General features: G+C 37.9%; 1 protein-coding gene across 2 annotated transcripts in view; it reads left to right on the top strand.

Moving 5' to 3' along the window:
• The window catches only part of SERPINI1 (serpin family I member 1), a 104,792-nt gene that overhangs the window by 32,264 nt on the left and 44,972 nt on the right, over window positions 1-27,556 (top strand). Inside the window, exons 2-3 of one of the 2 annotated variants that reach the window (XM_039322819.1) lie at window positions 9,250-9,334; window positions 27,144-27,411. In XM_039322819.1, coding sequence (XP_039178753.1) covers window positions 27,162-27,411 — 250 coding nt within the window. In that variant the 5' untranslated portion in view covers window positions 9,250-9,334; window positions 27,144-27,161. The remainder of the gene's footprint in view (window positions 1-9,249; window positions 9,335-27,143; window positions 27,412-27,556) is intronic. The other variant, XM_039322818.1, reaches the window with a different exon arrangement.

Below are 27,556 nucleotides of genomic sequence, written 5' to 3' on the forward strand. Positions count from 1 at the left end.
CTTTTCTTTTTTTTCATACTTTCTTTTATCTTTCTCTTTTTTCTTTTTCTTTAGTCTTTTTTTTTTTCAAGTATTATTTTTCTGGTATTTATGTTTTTTTATACATATATTATTGTTTATTATCTTATAGTTTGTTTAATTAATGTATTCAGTATTTAGATTTATTCATGGTTTATATTTTTTTTTAGATTATTGGAAGAAATTTTAATTAAGCCTATGTTCAGCTCTGGGAAGGTCAGGGGAGGGAATGGGAGGGTTGGGGAGGTTTGGGGATGGGTTGTTTTGTTTTTGTAAAATTTTAAAAACTTAATAAATATTTACAATAAAAAATAAAAGGTTAGTATGTTTTACAAATGGACTTCAAAGTATCTGAGAAACTTGGAGTGCTTTCTATACAACTTACTCATTTATAAACATTCTTGTGAGCTTTCTATAAGGTCAGCTGCTTTTACTGCTGTGTTGGCCAGCAGAAGAAGGACTGTCTTCTGAGATGACCTGACCATGCTGGCTTCCAGTCTCACAGCATGGGAGCAGGGACAAAGCTATACAAGTAGTTGAAGGAAGCATGGGACAAACCATCCATTCCTTCTCTATCCAACAACCTATTGCATTTTTATCTTGAGTATATGTATAGCTATCCCTGAAGCTAGATGAAATCTCAGGAAAGATCTACTTCTCCATCCTATTTCTCCTTCCCCAGACATCCTCATAGAAATTCTGGATATTTATGTCTGCCATGTAAGTACTTCATTGAAAGCCTGCCAGAATCATGTTAGTGAGATAAATAACCCCCCCCCCCTTTTTTTTTTTACTTCCATCTTCCTGGAGTTCCATCTAGGGATACACCCTGACATACTTATTAGAATAGGTCCTCATACACTCTTTCATCTTGTGATGTTGCTTTCATCTCATCCTTAGACCATGATTGAGACAATCTTGAGTTGTCCTTAATAATTACTCTTTGCTTTCCCTTTAAGCCTGAAGCAATCACTGTCAAAGTAAACCTGGGGCAATCTGCTACACATCCCTTTCCATGCTGCTGGCACTATAAGCCATTAAAGGGACAAGATGCTTGCTCTCCATTTCTATGCAACAATGCTGCCCAAAAATGGATCCTCTGATCCATTTCTTTTCAGGGGAGAGTGGGGAGAGCAGCCATCAGCTGTTCATTATCTGCAACTCCCTCACTTCTTGAATGGATAAGGGAGATGATAATGGGTATAAACACATCAAAACCACATCAAACCAACTCCCTGAACAGCTGATGGGGGCTCCTGGTAAAGGTCTTTTCCAATAGTTCCCTTCACCTTGCTTATCAGCTGCTGGCAAATTGCTTTTACCTCTGTTTTGCCATGCATCATATCCACTGATGCATCAGCTGCAAGAACCAGAATTAATCTGCTAGGTAAGATGGGGATTGCCTGATAAAGCAGAAAAACCACTCGTGCATTACTAGGCATCCTTTACCCACTTCATAATCACCTATCTCAGTGAAAGGTTGGGTGGAAAGCTTAAACCCAGGAATCTAGCCATCTGTTAGACTCTACCACAAATCACTTGTTTGTTGGTAATCCTGAAGAAGAGGGAGGGCAGCTAAGCCAAAGAGGTTGACTAGTGGCTTTTCTTTAGATGCCCTACAGGCCCTAAACCACACCAACATCTGGACAGCAAGCCAAAATAGAAACTGTGGAGGTAGGGACAGCAGTTGGGCAAGTTATGCTGGTTTACTATTCTGCTTGCCCAAGGATAGGTGAAGAGCACTTCTAATTAAAGTTGTGTGAAAGGCTAAGTAAGATCATACAGTATATTTGGTAGGGGATTTGATTATCCTATGTTGCTTATGTGAGATCTGTACAACTGATGGCCCAACAAATTGAATTCCTTTTACCAAGTAATGTGCTCCAACATCTATTGTTTACTTGGTTTATATTCAGTTTTACTCCAAAGTGTCAAAGCTGTATACAACAAAAATATATGATGACTGGCTTAAAGTCATCTAATTGTCTTAGCTTCCCCTGCCTTGCTGTAACACTCACCTCCTGCATCGTTACATATTGAGGCCACAGATATGCTAGACTAAGCCTCAGTCCTACAAAATGGTAATTACAATTCTCAAGTTAGATTACCTTTCATAGTTTTGCCTTCTGTAATATGTACTGTAGGTCTCAGAGGTAGATACTTCAATAAATCAAGCATATCCTCCTGTGATTTTGTTCACAACTATAGTAGTTCTCCAGAACATCTCATGAGCCCTGGCATATTACAAAATAGAATTATAGATTACCAGTTTATCCTAGATTGTCCTTAAAGGAAATGTTTCATTTCAAACAATATTTAATTTAAAGCATTAAAGCAAAAGAAAAATGTGCTTATATTTACATTTTTTAAATTAATGCTTGAATGTAAATTTAAAAAGAAACATTAATAACTATTCTGATAACAGAAAATTAAATGATCTGCAAGATTGAGTAATAAAAGTCAAGGAGCACAGTGAAAAACTGGGACTAAAAATTAACATAAAGAAGACCAAACTAGTGATAATTGGTTCAGTAAGAAGCTTCAGAATTAAAAATGAAGACTTTGAAGTAGCAAATATTTTTTGTCTGTTAGGACTGACTATCAAGAGAAAAGGAATCACTAGTCAAGAAAGACACCACAGGCTTTGAGAAAGATATTTGGATGCCACGATGTGTCTGTACTCTATACTTATAAAGAAGAATTGTGCAAATAATGTTTTTGCTATGGCATTCTGTGGAATTGAATGTTGGACTTTGAAGAAGTGTGATCAAAAGAATATTAATGTTATTGAATGTTGATGTTGGAGACAACTCCTAAGCATATCATAGATACCCAAGAAAACAAATGAATGTTTCTTAGAACAAATCAATTTAGAGTTTTTAGATCAGGACTTTTCAATCTTTTCACCCATTGTACCACTTTTAGGATATGTCAATATCCAAGTACCACCAGTCGCCTAGCAAGGTGTCAAAAACTTGATGACAAAAAAAATGATAAAGTACAGGTAGTCTCGACTTACAACAGTTCACTTAGTGATTGTTCGAAGTTACAATGGCCCTGAAAAAAGTGCCCCCCAAGCCACAGCCGAGCAAGACAGCTGCCTGCCCGCCCGGTGGCGCTCTTCCTCCTTTCTGAGGTTTTCATTGTTGTGAACATTTTTGTTGAGGATTGGCAGCAGGGGTGGGGTGGGGGGGGTGTTTGGTTTTTATTCCCCCCATCTGCTGGGTGGTTGCAGCAGGTTTTGGTCACTTAACATGACCCTGGGACACTGTGACCCTCATAAATATGAATCAGTTGCCAAGCATCTGAATGTAAATCACAAGATCCTGGAGATGCTGCAACATTCCAGCTGATCGGCGTTTCTTCTGGGCTCAGCAGAAGCACCAGGATCAGCGCCGAGCTCCAGCTGGAGCCTGGCGCTGATCCTGGTGCTTTCACTGAGCCCTGTCAGTCCCAAAGAAGCGCTGTTCCTGGTGCTTCCACTGAGCCCTGCAACTCCACCCATCTCTCGCTCAGGCTTGTGCGGTGCTGCCACCAGTTCAGCTCATTCCCCTCCCCCGCTACCACTTTTCTAGGATGGTTACGTACCACCTGCCAGGAGCCAATGTACCACAGGTGGTACCCGTACCACTGGTTGAAGAGCCCTGTTTTAGATGACTGGGCTTAACCTATAAGGCTTCAAACACATTATGCAAAAACCTAGCTCCCTTGAAAAGTCAATAACACTGGGAAAGGAGAAATAAAATAGCCAGTAGCAAGATGGATGGACTTGATTACAACAGCGATTAATGAACCATTGAGAGAGCTAAAATGCTAGGATGAAGACAGATCATCTTGGAAAATGTCTGTCTATGTGGTTGCTGAGATTCAACAACTTGATGGCACTTAACCAATCAGAGACATGCAGTTTCTTTCCAGCTAAAATCAACAAGGAAAGTTATTTTATTTCTCCTTAGAAACTGGAAGACATGCAGAAAACAAGTAACTAGGTGTGTCAACAGCAGGTGTCAAAAATGCAGTTTTATTACTAACATTCATGTATGAAGAAATATGAATGTATTACCACACATCACTAAGGGAAACAGAACAAATATAGAAATATCTGACCTTGTGGATGAAGTTTCAAAGCTGTCAGTTGAATTAATGTTGCTAGCTTCTCCTAAATACACCAAACCCAAAATTTCTTGCAGGGTTTCATCACCAAAAACAGCAGCCTATTTTACTAAGCCTTTCACTTGATTCACATTTATCTGTTGATCTATCCAAGCCAGAATCAGTACTTCATTTCTATCTTAGCTGGATATTATCATAATCATCACATGTATTCAACAAGAAAATGACCTTAAATATGATATAGTTCCTCCCCCTGAATAAAGATCAGACAGGAAGAAAAGTTATTAAAAACATATCCGTTATTTTAACTATCTTGCCTATAGGTTGAACTTGCTTGGTTCAAGAAACCCAGTTGTCATGGTTTTCAAATTAATGGCTATTAAATATTTCACGCATATAACACAGAGGCTTTCCCCTTGCAAAGGTGTCAATAGTGATGCCCAAATTTCTCAAATTACCACATTTTTGTATCAAATTATGTATATATGTGGGCCTTAGAGTCAGTGTTGAATCCTGGTGATTGCCAGGACTAATCTCTGCAGTTTTCTTGGCAAGATTTCAGAAGTGGTTTTTCACTACCTCCTTCCTAGGGCTGAAAGAGAAGTGACTAGTTCAAGGTTACTCAGATGACTTCATATCTAAGATGGGAATGGAAGTCACAGTCTGGTTTTCTAGCCTGATGCCTTAACCACAACACCAAACGCGTGATTGATGGAGCAAATAGACCCAACAGGCCAAATAATAAATACCCGAGATCACTTTGAGGTACATTTAATTTGTTCTTTAATTTTGGAACTTTAAATTTTGATTTGAAATCCCATTAGGGGAGGAAATGCTCCAAGATTTATCCTGTTTTAAATTTGTATAGTAAGATTCCAGGAGCAAAAGAATCAGAATTATCCACACAACGTAATATTTTCTGTACACATTTTGCAGTATTAAGTATAGACATTTAAACAGATCTGCCCACAAACAGGATTCAAGGTTTTTAAACAGATTTACTCACAAATAGAGAGTCCAGTATTTCCAGTTAGATCTAATACAAGCTCTTAAATCAAAACAGCGTTCTGAAATTCCTTATTATAGTCAGTAAAAAATGTAAAAGAAATGCCCAATAATAACCAATGTTTTCCAACAGGTAATTGCAATTTCTGCAGGGAAAATCTCAGGATGCTCCTATAAAAATTCATTCACTAGCCTGTAAACTGCTTTAAAATAGTATGATAAAATAAACATCGAAAGACCTTTTAGAATGTAAAACAGCAACAAATTCATCTCAATTACCTTTATCTTACTCCAGGTACCAAATTATATCTAAATTTTCTTTTCATTTGTCTTAAAACAGAAGATATGTTAACATTTCCCAGTTGAGATAAAGAAAAGTCAATACATAGTCCTTGTCAGAATTATTGATATATCATAAAATCTAATTTATTCCAATGTATGGATAAAGTAGGCATGATAATACACTCAGATATTTATGAAGTCAGAATAGGAACAAACATTTTGATAAATTCCTCATAGAATATATAGCCAATATTTGCACTGGTTGCTTCCAAGCATACAGAAGTCCCTTTTTCTGAAGTTGGCTCCAAAATTTCAGTGCTAGAGCAATAGCTATTATATTCCAAACATCCCTAAGCCAACTTTTTTCTCAGAATTGTTTGTGAATATAATCTGGCTGGTGACAGCTATCAACAGTGGCTGCAAGAATAATGAGAACATCGTTTTGATGGTTGAGTTTTTGTTGTTCAAAAGTTTAAGACAAATCTCATGCGCCTTGCAAAATCTGAGCATTATAGAAGTGATTTGCTTCATCTGCATTGTAAGAGGAAAGGGAAGGGAGGAAAATAATCTTTTCAAGTTGTGCTCGCTGAAAACGTTTTCATCTTTTGAAAAAGTTGATGGTTTTGATGGCGTGGAATAATTCTGACAGTTTTGCATTGCTTGTCAGCCTTTTACTCGCTAAGCTCCAAATATGAAAAGATGTTTGAGTATTTTTTCTGTGCTTGAGAGCTCCTGTATTTCATATGTATGTGTACTCCATAGGTATATAACAAATAGAAAGGGGGGGGGAGCTTTTCTGCCTGACATGTAAAAAAATGTAGCTGGCAGAAGTTTGACCTTTCTAACTCTCTTGCATGTTCTGACTCTGATCTTAATTTTGAAATTTGAAATTTTGAAATTTACAGATTGCAAAGTATGGGTTCTAAAGCTCCGGAAACTTAAAAGACGATTGTGGCTAAAGAGGTACCTTTTATACGTCCCTGTCTGCCCAAACGCCATGTTAGCTGCTTTATGTATTTAAGAAAAAATTGCAATTCTCTGCACAAGAAACTGGGAAGAGGTGTTATTTGCTAATTGTGAGGGTTCTTCGCTTTTCAAGGACTGCACACATAGCATGACAAAACTGTACACAATACTTTAGTGCAAAACGCACCTTCCCCAACAATAAGCTATTGCTCCAGGTCTACTCCACCCTTCTAGGACTTGGAAAGTGATGTTGCCATGTAAATATGTCTTTAATATTCAGTCCTTTATACTCAGTCTTTTAATACTCAGTTTAAACAAAAGTCTCCAAGTCTGTAAACTAGGATACAATGCAGATCTGTTTCACGTTGGAATCCATGTGTGGTGCAGATCCATTAGAGATGCCTGGGGAAAGGTCTTACAGGATTATCTGGGAACAGTTTGATCCTGTTGGACCTGATAAAGTGGACAAGATCCTCAATGCTGTCAAACTTGTCAATTAGATCTCTGTTCCTCCTGGCTGGTGAAAGCGTCCAGGATGGTGACTGCCAGCTGTATTCAAGCAGTAATAATATCTCCATTTTAGGAGGAGATGTTTTCTGGATCTTTCAATGAGGCCCTGGTCCATAACGGCAGAAAGGGCATGCTGTGGATCCTGTCAGTCAAGGAATTCCAGTGGGCAATGTCCAGGAGAAAAGCCTTTTCTGTCATGCCTCCCATCCTCTGGAATTTGTGCCCCCCAAGGTGAGATCCGAATCCAGCCTTTTAGCTTCCAAAAGGGCCTGATGTCCTGGCTCTGCCAAGTGGTCTAGGGCCTCCATGGAAGCATGTCTGAAAGTGGTTAAAGGACTAAGACTCACTTCCTTCCCATGTGCATCTTCCCCCTTTCCTTCCCAGCTTCAATTTTAAATCAATATTTAATGTTCTATCTTACAATCGTATTTTTATTATTGTAAGCTGCCTAGCATTGTCTCTAGGCAAGATAGGAGGCATAAAAGTTTAATAAATAAATAAAATGTTTGAAAATGATCTTCCAGCAAATAAATAAATGAGAAAATAATTTGGAACTGCAGTCCGCATTCAATGGATTATGAGGACAGAATCTTTGTTTTGCACATCCAAAATGCATAAAACGTTGTAGGAGCAGCAAAGAGGATCATCAGCAAGTCTAATGGATATGCTAATTACAATGTCACATTTAAGTTGCATAGCAGCAATACTTGGTTGATCTGAAGTTCTTATCATTTGAAGCAACCTGGCTACTGGCTACACTAACTGGGGATAATGGGAGTACAATAGTGTTTTTGAGTATCCAACTGTGAACTAATAAGATTCAGTCTAGGGTTAATTCACCAGAAACTAATAGTATGTGATCAGTTGACCTAGATGCCAACTTCAATTTGTGTTTCTAAATTTCTGCTGCAAGCTTCTAGGATTTTCATATATTGAGATAATAAATACCAACACACCAATAAAATTAGTGTTAGATCTTTTTTCTTTTCTTGGTTGAAATGGAGACCTGCGGCATCAAGAAGTAAATTACAGCAAAATGCCATTCAAAGTAAATGGTTTTCTATAGCTTAATGGATTGCTGGCTTGAATGGCAGAATGAATTGAGGCATTTCTTTTAATTGAATACACATGTGAAAGAATTCTAACTGCATTACAAGAAGAACTACCATTCCAGAAAACCATATTTAATGCCAAGAAAGATAAAATTGAAAATAATTTCTCTAATTAAAGTAATCAAACCTCTTCAAACTAAAGAATGGATGGGATCTAAGATGAAGTCAAAATGTTTGGCCATTAACTTGAGTGACTGTAAAAGAGAACTAAACACATTTGTGGAAAATGCAACTAAAGTCATTATTGGATAGTATGAGGTTTTAATGTGCAGAAGCAAAACTTCACTGAAGGTCGATTACTGCAAAACAATAGGAGGAGATAGAAAACTACTATGTTCAGTTCTGGTTTAGGAGATTGCTGGAGACAAGTAGTTGCTACTTTCTGCTCCCATCAAAGAGTTCTTGTTAAAGACTTTAATTTATGTATTTCCTGCCTTCTGATCCAAAATAAGCTTGTTGAAGCTCATAATAATCTATTAAAGCAGAGAGGAAAGTATTTCTGATTCTCTAGAATTTGTTCAACTACAGTTCCTAGTATTATGTGCCATTTGCTGCTGTCTGTGTTTTCCAGAAATTATAGTGTAAAAACATCTTGTGGGCCAATGGATCTCCGGTCCCTGCATGAAATTAATGCATTAAGACAAAGATCTCTCATCTCTCATATGAGTTCTACAATGGAATATTTGGACTGATTTTAATTTTGGAGGATGTTTTAAGGGACAAAATGGGTGCGTTAAGCTTTGCAGAGATTCACAGCACCCACTTAAACATTCTTAAACTCCCCTGAAGATGTCAGGCTTTCTCATTTTTTCAAGTTATTAAGTGCCAAAATGGGTATCTCAATTGGTGCAAGGTTTATAGCAACAATTCTGCTCCTTCAGACATTCCCCCCTCCCCAAACAATAAAGTCAATCTAAAAATGTTGTCTCCGGAAATCTACTCTGGAAACATCAAAACACTCCCAAGAGGGGGGGGGGGTGAGCAGAAGGGAAGTGCAGTCCCCAGACCACAAAGATGGACTATTTTGCCCTCACAAAATAGTTATACACTTCACTTTTAAAACTAGACTTCCCCAGACTAGAGGTAGTCCTTGACATATGATTGTAATTGAGCCTGGTATTATGGTCATAAGTTATTACAGTCATAAGCCAAAGCATCACATGGAAATGGTTCCCCCCCCCCCATTTTTTGTGGTGGTCATTAAGTGAATCCAATTTTCCCAAATTGGCATTTTTTTTTTCAGAAACTGGAAGAAAAGGCTGGAAATGGGCAAAAAGCATCATAAATCATGGTTGAGTGAGTGTGAGATGCTGCAAATAGTTGTCAAGGTGAGCCAGTTGCCAAGCATCCAAAATGCAATCACGTGAACATGGATGTGGGGTATGGTCATCATAACTTTAAAAACTGATTGTAAATATCTCTGGGGAAGTCTATTGTAACTTTAAATGTTTGTAAATTGATGACTACTAAAAGAGACTGCATCTCTTTTCTATCTGCTTCTTTAGCTTTTGTTATCAGTGTTGGAAAGAATGAAATCCAGTAAAGGCTGCCATAAGAATGAAGAAGTTAACAAAGCTGGATCAAGATATATATTTTTTTTCTGCCTGAAATAAAGTAGTAAATAGGACCCATCTTTTCCTCATTCTCAGTTCCAAAGTTTTGATATAGAAGATGTTTGGAGAGTTTGGATATAGCAGATGAAAACTCCTGGGAGAACTTCATTCTTTAAGTGGTGGTGCTGTTGGGTAACACTCCTGTTTTAGTTATTTCACAGGTGTGTTCATGGAGTTTTCAACAATTTGGCAGTGACTCATTTGTACTTTCTTCCAGGATGTGTAAATGGATGCATAAATTCTGTTTATCTTACAGACCTCAGATTCCCTGGTGGATTCTTATCCAAAGACTAAGCAGGCCAAAATTAAATTATTAGCAATTAGCTGCTTTTAGATACTTATCTCTGCTGTCTGAAGTGGCTGTCTCACTCTGCCTAATTGTAGGTTTGCCCTTGCAAATTAATCCTATTCATTGCCTTCAAAACCTAATTCATCTCTGATTTTTTTTTATTTCTTATTGCTTGAACTATGTTAACATAAACAAACAAGGGGATTAAAAACAGGAAACCTGACATAACTCTGCAAAATACAGAGCATTTGAGAAACTAACCTTTTTTTTCCTAAAAAGCTAACAAGGAATAAAAGATTTGACTCGAGACTGAAAAGAATAATGGAGATTCTCCCAGGAATTATATCATAAGGATTAGGTTATAGAAAGTGAAGACTGTGATATTAAAAGATTATGGATAGAATTTGGCCAAACAAAAATGTCTTGCTTTTTTTGTTAATTTTTAAGTCTTCACTGTTTGAAGATATGTTGAAAAAGGCTGGGCATTTTCAGGTCCATCCCAGGCTGTTGTTAGTCGTTTGAGGTAGGCCACCTCAGAAAGCGGACACTGCAAGAAGGACTGGAATTTTATTGTTATAGGGCAGGGGTAGGCAACCTTGGCTCTTTTATGACTCATGGACTTCAACTCCCAGAATTCCTGAGCCAGCCATGCTGAGGGGAAAGGGAGAGGTTTCCAAACTGAGCCATGCTGGCTCAGGAATTCTGGGAGAGGAAGTCCACGAGTCATAAAAGAGCCAAGGTTGCCTACCCCTGTTATAGGGTATTAGAATCTTGGAAGTCTGCCAGAATGGCATTAAGCAGGAAACTGAGCAGTTAAAAATTATGTCCTTTATTTCAAACAGGACCAAGGTGATGTTATTTTGAGCCTTTCTCATATTCTTGTCTCTCTCAGGACTATTGAGTAGCCATTTACAGGTAATCCTTGACCTACGACCACAATTGAGCCCAACATTTCTCTTGCTAAGTGAGACATTTGTTAAGTGAGTTTTGCCCCATTTTATGACCCTTCTTGCCACAATTATTAAGTGAATCACTGCAGTTGTTAAATTAGTAACCCGGTTGTTAAATAAATCTGGCTTTCCCATTGACTTTGCTTGTCAGAAGGTCACAAAAGCTCATCACATGATCCTGGCAGGCTGCAACCATCATAAATATGAGTCAATTGCCAAGTGTCTTAATTTTGATCACGTGACTATGCAGATACTGTGATGGTCATAAGTGTGAAAAACTATCGTAAGTCCCTTTTTCAGTGCCGTTGTAACTTTGAATGAACTGTTGAAAGTCAAGGATTGCCAGTATTTTTCCCTCTTTTGCATTCCTTTTGTCAACATTATCTCTGCACTTCTCTACACCATGGACATTCATTGACTGACATTGATTCGATCATCCTTTCTCAGCCCAACTTATGGGGTGATTGTGAAGTTCAAATGAAGGGAATGTCCCATTTAAGCTACCTTAACCTCTTGGAAAACAGGCAAAAAATTAATCTTACGAACAATATGAGTTTTAATAAACTCAAGACATTATAACATTTTGGCTAATCTAAGAAATATATTGGGTTTTTTTTCTCCTCATGGCTAACCCTTCCTCTCTCTCTTCAAGATGCTTGGGGAAAAAATGATTCACATTGAAACATCTGGAATAACAAACACATGCATCTCAAATCTGTCCAGTGCAGAAATGGATCCTGGGGGTGGGTGGGAGTTGGAGTGGGGGAAGAACAGCAGAAAAAATGAGATAATAGATTTCAGTAAGGACTTAGAATGAATGTAGAGATTGAAGAAATTGTAATTGTATATTTGGATAGATTTGCATAAATTTACATTAGCTTAGGAACAGTCTCTTCTCAATCAGACTAAAGGTCAGATCTAATTATTTTTAATTTTAATCACAGAGCAGCAGCACGGTAATATCAGCAATCTGTAGAGACATCTAACAAAGCTTTCTGCTCCAGTCAACAAAAGAAGAGGGTAGGCAGCATACTTGAATTACCTTTTTATCCTTTTTAAAAGAAGAAGAAGGAAAAAGACAAAAGGATTAAAATGAAAGGCACTAAGCAGAAAGCAAAACTGATGTCCTTTACAAAGTAAATTATGGGGTTCAAAGAACTGTATTTTAGTATAAAACAGCTTGAGATGCAGGAGTACAAATGGGCTATTAACCTATCAGCAGTAAAAATTTGAAATTTATTTATTGTTAATCCCACTTTTATTATTTTTATTCATTTTTTTCACATTTTTGAATTACCCTTCTCCCAGAGGGAGGACTCTGGATGGTGTACAAATTTATTTGTATAAATTAAATCACGGTAGTAAACATACTTCATACTCCTTCCTCCTTCTATTTTCTCCCACAACCGCAACCCTGCAAAGTGAGTTGGGCTGAGAGAGAGAGAGTAACTGACCCAAAGTCACCCAGCTGTCTTCCATGTCTAAGGCGGGACTAGAACCCACAGTTTCCTGCTGGTTGGCCCAAAGTCTGCCAACCAACTTTCATGCCTAAGTGGGGCTAGAACTGTCAGTCTTCTGCTGCCTTAACCCAGGAGTTGGACAGTTTTCCCAAGGGGTCACATGAGAATCTGTGACTGTTGTGAAGGGCTGCTGTCCCACCCCAATCCCGCCCTGCTCCTGATGCTGTCCCACCTCCACCCCCTGTCAAGGCCATCCCATATTCCAATACCACCAATCCCATGAGCTGAATAGGGACAGCCAAACGGCCAGATGTGGCCCACAAGTCATAAATGTCCAGGTCTGCTTTAACCACTAGTCCAAACTGGCTCTCCTAGAACAAACTGGATCTAAGGTGGCCAATCTTGTAGTAGGTGGAGTCATTCATCACTGAGGAGTGCAGGGATAGAAATATATCCCTTTTGTTTTCTTGCAAAAGGAATTTGGTTCATTTCCTCAATAATCTCCATCTTTATATGAGAGTAGCACTATTACACATTGAAAAGCATTTAATTTCCATCGAACCTGATTCCCAGATTCCTGGACCTCATCTGAAGTGAGATAAGTGGACAAGGCCTTTCTGGTGTTGTTGATATGCCATGTTTGAACTGCCTGTCAAGCAGAGACTTGCTTAGCATTCACTTCTTGGTTCAAGCCTGGTAACATTTCTGATCTCTCCATTGTTTAAACTCTATTTTACTTTCTAATTTTTGTATGTTGCATTCTTCTGTTTTGCTGAAATTGGTTTGCAGCTTTGAAACAACGTTTCTTCCTCCTCCTCTTCTTCTTCTTCATTTTCCTGGGAAGCTATGTTGAAATAAACTCTTATTAAAATAAATAATTAAGCTTAGTTTGGTTTTTTTAATTATAAGTTAAAGTCTTCTCACCACCGTTCACTTTGTTCTTTTTTAAATTCCACTGCTCTCCCTTTTTCCCCAATTTATTTTGAGCTTAGAAGCTTCAGCACAAATTTAATAATTTTAAATTGTGGTATGTGTGATATGTGTTGCCTTTAATATAATTATGGATGACGTGCAAGGGACTAACTGCATGTATGTGATTTATCAAAAAGACTACATAGATTGTGAGTGTTTATTCATTGCATTGCTGCTGCCATGTTTGTCCATTTCTTGTTATCTTCTCACCTTCCCGATGTATGGGCTTGGTCCTCAATCCAGACAGTGCTGGCTGAAATAAATATCAGTTTTTAGCCATCATTCCTAACACCAGAAGTATGGCTTCTAAGGCTACCATAGCTGGATTGCAAAAGTTCAAATAAGCACTAGATGACAATAGTAATTTAGTATAGATGCTTCCATCAGGGGCTCACCTGGACTGTTGCAGTCCAGATATGGTTGTCTGAATAGTATCTCTGTCATAAAAATGCATGGCTGGCTTGGCCACAGACAATAGAAAATGCATAGTATTGTTACTCCCCTTATACGTCATTCTACAATAGCTCCTAGTACAAAAATAAGGAATTCCACCTTTGAGTTCAAAAAGTAATATGTTTCTATTATATGACAGCATCTCATGAAAGTTTAGGATAATGATATGCACGCACACTGGGATAATATAATTTAGCTTTAGAAGACTATGATTCAGTTTGTGGGTTGTACTTGTGAGTTAATTTGCAAAGGAGCTGCTGGTCTACGTAGCAGAAATCTCTCCCTCTCATTAACCTTTCATAAGTGCTAACTTGTGAAAATTATTGGCAGCTTTTAAAAAAAGACTTTCATATGCTCCAAAATGCCTGCAAACTTTCAATATGTCATTCAGTATTACTACTGCAGAGTTTTGCTAAACTCATCTTATGAGAGAACTCTTTCGGATGGTATGAGAAGGGAGTACTTCTGTAAGCAGGGCTAACCATGGACACCATTTGGAAAACTGGTGACTTTCATTTCTTTCTTTAGGGAATGGATTGTAGAAAAAAACACGTCCAATTTTGGAAAAACTAAATATCTTTCTAGCATCCTTGTTTCCACCAGACACATCCATAAAATCTAATAGTGAAGAAATTTGTGTTGTGATGCCAGGATGTAAAGTCTCCTCACTGTATATGTGTGTGTGCAATGGTCTGATGCTCATACAAAAGTAATATATTGCAGTCTTTTGACACGTTTTGTCATTTTCCCATAGACACTCATTGGATAGAAAGCAACTACAATAAGGATGTTGCTGTTGTTATTATCTCTTAAAACAGTTTCCCCAGATTAATAATGCAAATGCCTCATTTCTGGAAAATTAAAAAAATACTGTTCCCATTTTTTCATTAAATATGTGGGTTGCCAGCTCAAATTATTTGAAGTTTTGTTCAAGAATAATTGATGCAGTCCTGCCAAACAAAGATAAGACTGGAACACAAGTAGCCACAGGAGAGAAATTTGGATGGTAACTACTAGTCTGCCAGCCATCTGTGTAGAGCTGCAGTGTTAAAGTTCTGCCTGGAAGAAGCCATTTTGCTGCAATGCAATGATTTTCTAACTCATTCTTAAAGAAATGCTGCCCTTTGGAGACTCCAAGAATGGTTTGGGAGATGAGGCTGATGGGTACAACGGTCAACATTCACTTTATGTATGAACATTGGGTGAAACTTGAGGCTCTTTGAGGAAGGAATTTGTTTGGTTTTATTAATTATGGCTTAGTAAGACTAAGAAATAAAGTGATACTACCGCTTTATAATGCTTTAATAAGACCACACTTGGAATACTGCATCCAATTTTGGTCACCACAATATAAAGAAGACTCTAGAAAGAGTGCAGAGAAAAGTGACAAAGATGACTGGGGGCTGAAGGCTAAAACATATGAAGAAAGGTTGCAAGAATTGGGTATGTCTAGTGAAAAGAAGAACCAGAGATGACAAGATAGCAGTGTTCCAATATTTGAGGGGCTGCTACAAACAGGAGCAAGTCAATCTATTTCCCAAAGCACCAGAAGGAAAGACAAGAGCAATGGATGGAAACTGAACGAAGAGAGAAGCAACCTGAGAGAAAATTCCTGACAGTAAGAACAATCAACCAATGGAACAGCTTGCTTTCAAAAGTTGTGGGTGCTCCAACACTGGAGGCTTTTAAGAAGGACTGGACAACCATTTGTCTAAAATGGTAAAGGGCCTCCTCTTAAGCAGGGGGTTGGACTAGAAGACCTCCAAGATCCCTTCCAACTCCTGTTTTGTTCTGTTTTGTTCTATTCTTATTTCTATTTCTATTTTCTATTTCTGTTTGTACATCCTTATGTAATAACTGGGAGATATATTGGTGTCCCCAACCTACTTGTTGGAGAGAAGTAAGGCAGTCTATCTAAAGTCATGTAGCAATGGTGGGCCTTCCAAAGTGTAAGATTTATTTTATAACGTGAGATCAGTGGCTGGTAAAAAATAGGTCTTTTTAGAGTCCATCTGCAGCAAAGAGAACGTACTTCTCTACTCTCATTGCACAAGTCAACAATACCTTTTGATGCTGTATGATCTACTTCATGAATATATTGTGGTGAGCACTTTTCATTATTTTGTCCAAACAGTCCAATTGCCTTTGGTTTGTTAAGTATTGAGGCAGTTCATAGGAAGGCAATATTAGCAATCATTTGTGCTGTTCTTATGGATTATTTTTATTGTTGATCACAAAATCCAAACAATCAAAACGATTGTTGATTTTCACTCCTGTGCTTAACATACTTAGCTGATCAAATTGACCAGACTGGCATTATTCCAGTGTGAATGGAGATGATCAATGCCTCAAAAGTTTATTGGATATTTTTGCACTTATTTCAAAGAGGCAGGTATAAGACTTTACAGAAAAAAAAATTGGATTATCTGGACTTGTTTCAACCAAAAAATATGATACAGTTTGATAGCTTTGGTGATGACCAAGGCCAAACACTAAATGGTGGCAGTTGTGATTCTGTTAACTTTCCTGGACCTCTTGGCAATGTTCAATACCATCAACCAAAATATTCTTCTTGACTGTTTAATGGTCTTGGTGGAAACTTTACAAAGATTCCATTCCTTCCAGATGGGTTGCCAATGGAAGATGGTGCTGGAGAACTGCCATCATCACGTAGGTGTATTATCCCACCTGGTCCCCTATGCTATCCAGATTATTTGCCATAGAGGCTCTGCCATGTTACATAAACATGAAACTATGGAGGAGATTATTTGGAACTTTTGAAAGGATGTATTGATAGCACTTCCATCAGCTCTTCTGGAAGGAGGTTTCCTTGCATTCTTTATTTGCAGAGACTTTGCCTTTGTGAATCCAGAGAAGTAGACTTTCACTCATGTCCTCATAAGGTGCCTTTTCTATGATGCCCCAATAATTTCCCAAATTTCCAAAAACAAGGTCTACGCAGATAAGTTGTATATTTATTATTTTTAAGGGATGCTAACCCCACACTCATACATCAAATATCTTCAGCAAGTTATGCAACTGCAGAAAACTTTTAATGAGATATATTGTTTTATTGTCCTAATATTTTTTTCTCCCCCAATAACTAATTGCTTGTGTTAAATGATCTCTCTTTTCATTGTACTCTTTTTATTGTAAAGGCTGCTCAAGGACCTTAATAAAAATATTTGATTTGAATATATTGATAGCATCCAACTATACTGCTCCCTGCTAAATCAGCTGTCAGTACCCTTGAACATTGCCTAACATCTTTGAAAGATGTTCCTGACTATGTGATATATAACAGAATGCTACTCCTGTGTCTTCCTGGCAATGGCATATATTCCCCAGGGTGGTATTTTTTGACACCCACGTACTGTTCTTGCACAATTTAGGAAAGCAGCCAAACCAAATCTTTACCCTCTTTTAACTGTTAATTGATTTTAATGTCTTGAATTGCATTGATTGTACTGTCATCTTAAACAATTTGTATTCTGTTTTATAACTGGAAGCCATCTAAGATTTATGTAAGCAGAAAGGCAGGATAGAGATTAAATGAAGAAATGAAAGCATTTTAAAAGTCTGTAACCATGGATTCTTGGTGATATGCTACAGTGTGAGCAAGTCTTTTGCCTTCTCAGAATTAAGCAAACTTTATTGTGGTTTTTATTTTTATGCCATCTCTAAGTGGACATTTGTATATAGTTTATTTTTTTCTGAGGTTTTTTTTTTGTACTCAGTTAATACAAGCTATTTTAAAAAAAAAACATGAGCATATATTCGTACTGTTATGGTAAAATATGGCCTATTATTTTGTTTTAGGTTTTATGCACCAATTGCAGCAAAATGCTTGTAATTGTGGTTAATATGACAGGACATATGTGTTAAGATAACTGAGGTATTTTGATTGATTGATTGATTGATTGATTTTCTAAACAATGCTAAAAGAACACAAACTTCATTGGAATCGAGCCTCATTACTAAGAATTATTTGATACGGAAGATAATTTCACTGTCATTCTTTCTTTATATAGCCTGAAAAGAATAGCTTTCCAATGGCTACTGGATGATCTGATGGCACAACTAGAATGAGATCCAGATCTCGTCAGAGTTGTTATATTTTCTTCAAAAGATAAAACTACCACTGGCAGAATTTATTTTATTTATTTTTATTTTATTTATTAGATTTGTTTGCTTCCCATCTCACCTCAAGGCAACAATCATGAATGAATGTAGATGTATCAGTCATTTACTCTTATAATATTTGAAAAATGTAATGGACCTCAGTCATTTCTCCACATCTTCCCAAGAAAAATCTGAAATGACTTTTATGGACATGCTACATACAGAATAATAGAATTGGAAGGGACCTTGGAGATCTTCTAGTCTAACCCCCTGCTCAAGCAGGAAATCCTATACCATTTCAGACAAATGGCTGTCCAATCTCTTCATAAAAACTTCCAGTGTTGTAACACCTACAACTTCTGGAGGCAAGTCATTCCATTGATTAATTGTTCTAACTATCAGGAAAATTCTCCTTAGTTCTAGGTTGGTTCTCTCCTTCATCCCAAAAGTGCTTTTTCAAAAGGCAACTTGACTTTCTTTGTTTTTCTTTGAAGACCTTTCGTTTCTCATCCCAAAAGCTACTTCAGTTCTTCAGCAAAGTGAAATGTCTTGAAGGAAAAAAAGTCCAGTTGCCTTTTGAAAAAGCACCTTTGGGACAACCATGACCTGGATGACTGATAATCTCCATAGACATTTTCTCCTTGATTAGTTTCCATCCATTGCTTCTTGTCCTACCTTCAGGTGCTTTGGAGAATAGGTAATTGAGCCTTGAGCATCTTTCATAGTGAGCATGGACATTTTTGTTTTCATCCAGCTGTAGTAAATATCAAGCAAACAACAGTATTTGGCAGCACAGTTACTTGGTTATCCTCAGCTTCTATGCCCTGGGAAAACATGCATCTTCTAGAAAGGATGGGACATATTGCTGGGGATACTAGGTTAAGAATTTTGAAGTTTTACAGAGGAAGCAACTGGATGGGTTCCATGGGTTGTGATCAGGTAAAGAAAGCATTCCCAGTATGAATGCATAGAGAAGACTCCCTTATTTATTGCCACTATAGGAGGGTTCAACGAAAAGTAATGCCTCCAATGTTATAAGTCACCAAACTATGGCAATTTAATGTAATATAATATCCCATTTTAATGCAATAGGCTCTGATGCAGTTTTTGGCATCTTGTCTTTCACTTCAGTTGGTAGAAAGTGGTTGCTATAATTCATAAAATGAAAGCTGTGATATGCAATCTTGCATTTTAAGCAAGATTGCCATGATTGAATTTTTGACTGCTGAAGGAATTATTTCAATTGAAATTCACCACTGAATGCAGGGTATTTATGGTGTTGATTGGTTTGGCATGAATACTGGGCATTGCTGGGCCAAAAAAAAAATAAAAATAAATAAGGATGGTGAACGGGGCAGGGCTGATTTGTTTGATCAAGAATAAAATGGATGGCTTGTGACAGCAGCTGATTAATTTCACATGAGAAAAGTTGATAGAGTGATTAAGGACAATCAGGGAAATTGCTGTCAAGCTTGGCATCTCACAGGAATGTGTGGGTCACATAATTGATGTTCTCCAATGCTAAAAGGTTTGTTTAAAATGATTTCTTTTCATGCAAAAGAGGTGAAAGTTTCAAGAGTTGAAATTTGCCAGTAATTGTCATTCTATGAAAATGAAGGTGAGGAATTTCTTCACAGCATTGTGATAGACAATAAAATGTGGGCTCATCATTACGACCCAGAAATAAAATGTCAGTCCATAGAACAGGAATGTCAAACTCGCGACGTATTGCGACTTTTCCCCCATTGCCGGCAATAGAGTGGGCGCAGTTTTGGTATGACGCATCCGGCCCGCAGGACTGCAGTTTGACATGCCTGCCATAGAATATCATCATACAATTTTACCTGTGGGGATGGGGGAATCAAAAACTTGTCTCAGGCACAAAAATTCATGGTTGCATCCTTTGGGACACAAATGGTATTATTCTCATGGATTTCCTTGAAACTGGCAGCACTATCAGTTCACTGAAACAAAGATTAGTCAGAATTTTGAAAAAAAAATGGAAAAAAATGCTGCAATATGACAATTCTAGATGTCACCTGACAAACAACTGAAAAAAAATTAACCAGTTAGATATCACTGTCTTACCCAATTGTACCATATAACCCAGACCTGGTTTTGTGTGATTTCCACATTTTCCCAAAATTGAAGGGAAACAGTGGGCATCTGTTTGACTCAGACGAAGAGATACCAAGGCACATCAGATCTGTTTAAAGAGACAGTGTGGTATGTTGTTTTGTTTGGGTTTGTTGTTGTTTTGTTGTTGTTTTTGTAGCAGCTTTAAGAAACTTTTCCATCATAGCAGAATTATGTACTGAATACTGGTATTTATGTGGAAAACTAAATATAGGTAACGAAAGAGCTCCTCTGAAGGATTGTTTTCCTGTTAAATACCCCCATTTAATTTAAAATTAAGGAGCTGGTATTACTTTTCATTCAATCTTCATGCCATATAGATTTGAATTAATATATTGATTTATTAAATAACAAGTACTAGTCCTTGATAACATTTGGCATAGTAATTGAAGATGCAACCTTGGTAATTCAACACAATCTTGAAAAACAGCTTTGGTTGTTCTGCAGAGATTAGATGTTTAGTTGATGCTATGTTGTAATGAATATAGCAACATTACTGATTTAATGACTTGTACATGCCAACTTTGTAATGTGAAACTCTTAAGTAAAGGGGAAACACATTCTCTGTACAATATTGAAAGGAATGTTTAAGAGCTCATGCATTTTTCTGACTTAGTTGCAATGTAAGTTTAATCAGGTAGTAGATATCATTGAAGTTAAATGAATTCTTTGCATCCTGTATTTCCAGTTGACTATCTTCCAAATGAACCCCAATTCTAATAAATCAGGAACGAGAAGAAGCTTGCATCTCCCTACCCTACTCCAAAGTATGGCCTGTTTGGTCACAAAATGTTGTTCCACCCATCCTAAATACATCTCTGATTGCAATCTCCTTTCCTGACTGCCTGTTTTCAATAGGACTTGAACTCAGAGGTTCTAGTTTGGAACCCCTCTCACTTAACAATGGCAACCAGTCTTTGATGGCATCCTGTGTCAGAAATAACGTAGCTATCAGAATTCTAAAAAGTAAAAGGTTTTCCTGCCAGTCATGTCTGACTCTAGGACACGGTGCTCATGTTCGTTTCTTGAGTGAGGGAGCCATGGTCATGTGGCCATCATGGCTATATGCCAAAGGTGCATGGAATGCTGTTACCTTCCCACCGAAGTGGTACCTATTGATCTACTTGCATTTTCATGCTTTCCAACTGCTAGGTGGGCAGGAGCTGGGCAAGTAATGGGAGCTCACCCCGGTGCATGAAGCTTGGGTCTCGAACCCAGGCTCTCAGCTCTCCAGCTGACAAACTCAGCATTTTTAACTGCTAGCTATTGTGACCAAAAAAAGAACCCTAACCACAGATACAGTTTTAAATTTACCTTAAAGCCTGAAACATTTTAATGTGTCTAGATGTCCACAGACCATTTTTCCCACAAAGAAGGACTGGCTGAAAACAAGAATATTTGGGAAGCATCTAACATGCATTAATTGTGGTATCTTTCAAATATGGAGGCAGAACATTTTAAAGGCAGGCATCTCCCGAAAGAACAGTACTATGTGATTCTGGTATATGGTGGTCAACAATGTAGGTCTTCCACACAAAAGTGGCTGCTAAGTACAATGTTCCTTTCCCATAGCTGGGAAATTCAGCTCCTGGCTCATGTGACATAGTTTTAGGCATTTTGATATCACATAAAGTTTTGTATATTTGTTTGGGGTTTGCTTTTCTCTGCTGGGACTGTGTACAAATTGTTGCATGGCATTGTCTGGGTGACATTAAGCCATACCTGGTTTAACTATGGCTTATTGGATCAAACAGAATTGACTGGCTTTCTATAGCTTTCTAAATTATAAATCATGGTTTGCAAACTAGAATAACAGGTTCAGGCATATGAAGCTAACAACAAAATCCACTTCATTGTTTATTGCAGCCAAAGTGCTTTTTTTTTTTATTGAAAATTTTTAGATATTTTTACAAAAAGCAAAAAAAAACAAAAAAAACCAACCCTCACCCATCCACCCCAGCCCTCCCTCTCCATCCCCCCCCCCCGATCTTCCCAGAGCTGAATATAGGCTTAATTAAAATTTTTAAGAATCTTAAAAAAATTGGAAAAATATAAATCATAAGTATATCTAAATACCTTACATAAACAATTTATAAAGTAATTAACAATAAAATATATGTAAAAAAAAGCATACGTATTAAAAGGAAAAAGTACTTGAAAGAAAAAGAGATAATAAAAAAGAAAAAAAAGAGAAAGAAGAAAAGAGATATAAAAAAAGTACAATCTATAAAATATTAAAATTTATATACAAGTTATTAGAAAGCTAAATGATATTTTTTATATCCAATTTATATTGTATAAAATTTATCCATTTTTCCCATACCGCAAAGAATTTCTCTTGCGATTGCTCCTTTAAGAGCCAAAGTGCTTTTTGTTATATTATATTATTTTCCATTATAAACCATCTGCAGAATAGTGTATATTGACATCTGTATATTATATATGAATAATGAAGGTTTTGTTAAGCCTAATTCATAAAGATTGGTACTGCAGAGGTAAAACTTTTCTCTTGACTGTGCAGCTCTAACAGGAAAATTTATTTTCAAATTGGAAAAGAAAAGCTCTCCAAAAAGGTAAACCAGCTGTTAGGAGAGATGAGTTTTAGTATAGTTTCCATTATATGATAGTTTCAACCATCCATTTATCCTGTCTGCAGCTTGAACTCATATGATTCAGGAATAGAATTTTCTTCTATTGTTTTTTCTTTAAAAAGAAAGAAAGGAAAACCTCTTTGGAAAAAACGGTCTTTAGTGTTATTGCTAAAATACACAAAACAGCCTATTTAGTTGATGCTTCTTCACCTATAAAATGGGTTTAATAACATTTAATTGTACACTGCTCTGAGCTGCCACAATATTTAATTAGGTGATGTTTGTGGAACAGTCTGCTAATAAGATACACCATATAAATGTTAAGTATTATGATTGCAAAAGGTCACTGGAGAGAAGAATACACATGTCCTGGTAAATAGGCATAAACGAACCATACCCTAATTGAAGTTACTGCTATCTCTGCACTTTCAGAACTATGATTTGGCACAGATGTTTGGGGTATTGCAAACATATCCATGAATTCTCCCTGTCCTCATCCTGCTTTTAAGGCCTTTTCTGATGGATAAGTATATCTTTACAAAGAAAAAAAAATCCGTTCAGTAGTGGCACAGAATAGATATCATTATACATCTTTCTAATATGTTTTGAGACATCTCTGTTTTCTACTTTTTCTGCTTTTTGTCCTGGTAATCAGGCACTTAATGTCCACAAAAATAGGCTAAAACTGGCTGGGATGCAAGATTCGAGCTGCTATTGCTTGAATACCACATTAATTTAATAATTTATATATTTGTTAGATATCTGTCCCACCTTTTGTTCAAGGGTTTAATGCAGTGTATGTGTGGCTCCTTCTTGGGCTTGCCCACAAAAGAACCCTATGAGATAGGTTCCCCATAACAGCAATTCTGTGAGAGACACTGGCTGGTCCAAAACTATCAAATGAACTTCCAGAGCTGGGGATGGGCAAGAATCTGGATCTCCTTGCTTCCGGTACTATGCCTTAGCCACCACTTCACAGTACAGGAAGTCCTTGACTTATGACTGGTTACTTAGTGACCATTTGAAGTTATGACCAACCAAAAACAGGGAATTATGACCTGAATCTGAAGTTCCACCAGTCACATAGCAGCTTGGCAACAGGGCTACATTTGCGATTATTTGCAGCACCTGTGATCGTGTGACCATGTTTTACAAGAGTTTTGTCAGAAATAGGCATCTCCAGTTTGGTTCACTTTATGACTGCAGCATTCACTTTACAACCACAGGGTTTGCTTTACGACCACCACATAAAAGGTTGTAAAAATCAAGTCAGTCATATGACTATAGTTTGAGGACTACACATTATTCATTTAGACCCAGTTTGTATTTTATTCACTTAAGCCCAATTTGCTGGGGCTGTTTTCATTAATTATTCTTTTTCAGTCGGTTCTAGTATCACATTTTATTTTATTTATTAATCTTATATCCCATTAAACTAACCAAGCAAATTGATATAACAGGCTTTTCTTTTAAGTTTGATGGACAGACAGGAAAAAAATGGAACTCTGTTCTTATATACAATATGTCAACAGCAGCAAGTCTTCTTTATGTGCACAGATGGACTCACAAATGGAAGAATGGATGCTGAAATTAATGGAATTGGCAGAGATGGCAAAATTAACCATTTTGATTAAAGAAAACACTTTCTCTAACTTTCTCTATTTGGAAATCATTTATGGGTTTTTTTGTTTTTTGTTTTGTTTTTTGCTTGAAACTGAAAAAAATGAAACTTGGGATTTGACGATTAGATTTATTGATGAGTATAGCAGTACTGTGTGTTATGACTTATTCTAACTCAAAGGATTATTGCATTTTATGCTTGTGCCTGTACCAAAGAAAGTCAGAAGTTATTCTTTTCTATTGCTTTTTTTCTTTCTAGAGCTGTGGTGGCACAGTAGTTAGAATGCAGTACTGCAGGCTATTTCTGCTGCCTGCTGGCTGCCTGTAGTTAGGCAGTTCGAGTCTCATCGGCTCAAGGTTGACTCAGCTATCCATCCTTCCGAGGTCGGTAAAATGAGGACCCAGATTGTTGGGGGCAATAGGCTGATTCTGTAAACTGCTTAGAGAGGGCTGTAAAGCACTGTGGAGCGGTATATAAGTCTAAGTGCTGTTGCTATTCTTGTTTGCATCCCCAATTTTCCTTTTTTCTTGGTCCCTATCCCATTTCCCTCCATTTTTGTTCTTTCCTATCTTGTATTTTCTGTTTTGGGAAATTTAATAAAGTTATATATAAAAATTATACAACAGAGTGATTTCGATTTCCATGGAATGAAAAGTCTAAAATGATTTAAAATGAAAGTAATAAATAGTGCATATGACATACAGTAAGGACTATTCACAGAGAATCTCTAGCATTCCTCCAACTGTTTTCTGAGACTATTCATTTCTTTTGGAAAAATAATGCAGAAAATAGTTGTCTTATATTTTGAAGACCTAAGTCTTTTAAGAACTAAAAATTTAGTGCAGCGGTTCTCAACCTGTGGGTCGGGAGCCCATTTGGGGTCGAACAACCATTTCACAGGGGTCGCCAAACAACGCAGTCCACCATTTTTTCCCCCTTTTCCTTAGCTGTGCTACTCCCTTTTATTCTATTGGCTTTTGAAAGCCAATAGAATGGACTCTCTTGAACAGAGTCTAATTCTATTGGCTTTCAAAAGCCAATGGGAATTATCCAGGCTGTCTCTGCCCTGCTGAGCCCGCCAAAAGTCCCATTCTGCAAATGGTGCTGCAAGTTATCTGCAGCGAAGGCGAGCTGTCTGGGAGTTTCCACCCCTCCCTGCTGAGCAACTACTAAAAATGTAAGTAAAAGAGGGCCAAGGGTGGGAGGTGGGAGGCCGGTGGGCGCAGGGAGGGTTGCTGGCGCACGTAGGGCCCGGCGGGTGCCTTACCTCCCTTGGGCTGGGCCAGCTGGTGGCCCAGCCGGTGGTCAGCCTGCGCCGTCTCTGCCGTTTGCCAGCTATGCCTCGGCCGGTGCAGGGGGCGGCACCACGCATGCGCAGCGCTCCCGGGCAGGGAAAGTTCTCAACCTACGACCAGTTGGGTAGTCCTCGACTTACAACCGGTTTGGGGTTGCGGCATTAAAAAGGTTGAGAACCACTGATTTAGTGGCTTGGAATGAACTCTGTTGATTCTCAAATGCTGCCCCAAAGTGGTCCTGTGAGATGAAGAATAGAAGTTGGAATTCCTACAAAATGTCGTTCTGATCACCAAGATGGACTTGATTAGAGAAGAATGTCATTTCTAGCTAGAAGACACTGCACATGATTCTTTCCCGTCCACTGGAGAAAATATCTTTTTTTCAGTAATATGTGGGATATGATTCTCTTGGTGAACTTCTGGGAATAAGGCTTTTTTTTCCTTCCTGTTTACTCTGAAATAGTCTCTGTTCTTTATAGGCTGCTTTGGTATAACATATAATCAACTGTGGAGATTTTCTTTCTTAAGAGGGGATCCCATATTTTACATGCATAGACCTGAAAATGGTAGACCTGAGAAGTCCTGAGTTGCCAATGAATCCTGTTCTCCTCAGGGTCCTGAGCCACCATGAGTACTAGAGTAACCCATATCATCCCTCTCCTCCAGTCCCACCCCTTTCCCAGTGTACCGTAACATCCATCCAGTGTTCCACCTGCCATTGTAATGATGAAGGGAAATCTCATTACTACGTTCTCATCAAGCCTGGAGGACTTGAATTCTTTGCCCAGAAGAAGGAGGACAATCCCAGAAATCAGAGGATTTGCTCTGCTGGTGCCACCTAATGCTAGGTCCCCACACTTGGATTCATCCAGTGCATAGTCAGTTGGGAGAGAGGGAAGCAATCCAAGGTGATACCACCCAGTGTCTAATTCTTTGGAAGGTTACTGTATGCAGAAATGCTTGCAACCAGTACTACTTGCCACCTCCTCTTTCCCCACTGCTTCTGGAAGCTTCTCTGACTCATGGGAAAGCTTTTCTGGTTCCAGGTCTTTCCAGCTTTGATCCTGGCTGCCACAGGATCCCTTAGCTGCAGGTTATCTTTGGTGCGCTGATCATCCAAGCTTGTGACTGGCAGCATTTCTCTCTATCCTAGCATTGTCACTGTCTCACTGTCTCTTACTCTTAGTATGTTGTGTCCTATTTTATTTCACGTTCTTTGGTTCTGAACCCCTGAAAAAAGAAAAATTCACTATGTCTCCCCTGAAGACAAAGAAAAATCTAAAACAAAGAAGAAGTGGGTCAGGAAAAGTCTTAAGCCTTGCTTTGAGCTAGAAGAGATGATGTTAGTCTTTTCACAGCTCTTTCCTTTGTGATGGGCAAGCATTGCTTTGTATGGGGCAATACCCATTTTTTTAATGATAAAAAAGAACCAAGCCACTAGTTGGAATACAGTTTCTTTTTTCTGAGTTCCATTCTTGAGTGACTTTTTTCTTTTGTCTCAATGGGGAACATTTTTAAAATCCAGAAAAACATTCTTCCTTCACATTAGGCACATATTGATTTAATGATCCCACTAATCCATCATGTGTGCACAATGTAAGATTCATTTTTCTATCCTCCTTGTGTGCCTTGCAGATCTGAAACCCTTCGACCATGTTTGTTCTTGGACCCCTGTTGCTTCTTGTTTTGCACAGCGAAGCCTTCAGCACCAGTATTCCTGATGAAACCATTGCAGAATTTTCGGTGAATGTTTACAGTCAGCTGCGAGCTACAGGAGAAGATGAAAATATTATTTTCTCCCCACTGGGAATAGCAATAACGATGGGGATGGTGGAGCTCGGTGCTCACGGTTCCACCCTGAAAGAAATTCAGCACTCCATGGGCTATGAAGGTTTGAAAAATGGTAACGTGCTTCAGTAATGCTTTTCAAGTCAATTAAAAAACAAGTCTGAGTTCTTAATGTTCTTAATGATGCAGCTAATAGAAGAGAATATTTAGCTCAGGGTTGAACTATGGAATTCTTGGTGCTCTTTGAATTTGCTGAGGTT

This window comes from Crotalus tigris, unplaced genomic scaffold, assembly GCF_016545835.1.
Source record: "Crotalus tigris isolate CLP2741 ecotype Arizona unplaced genomic scaffold, ASM1654583v1 scf7180000024131.857555, whole genome shotgun sequence".
NCBI classification, from domain to species: Eukaryota; Metazoa; Chordata; class Lepidosauria; order Squamata; family Viperidae; genus Crotalus; species Crotalus tigris.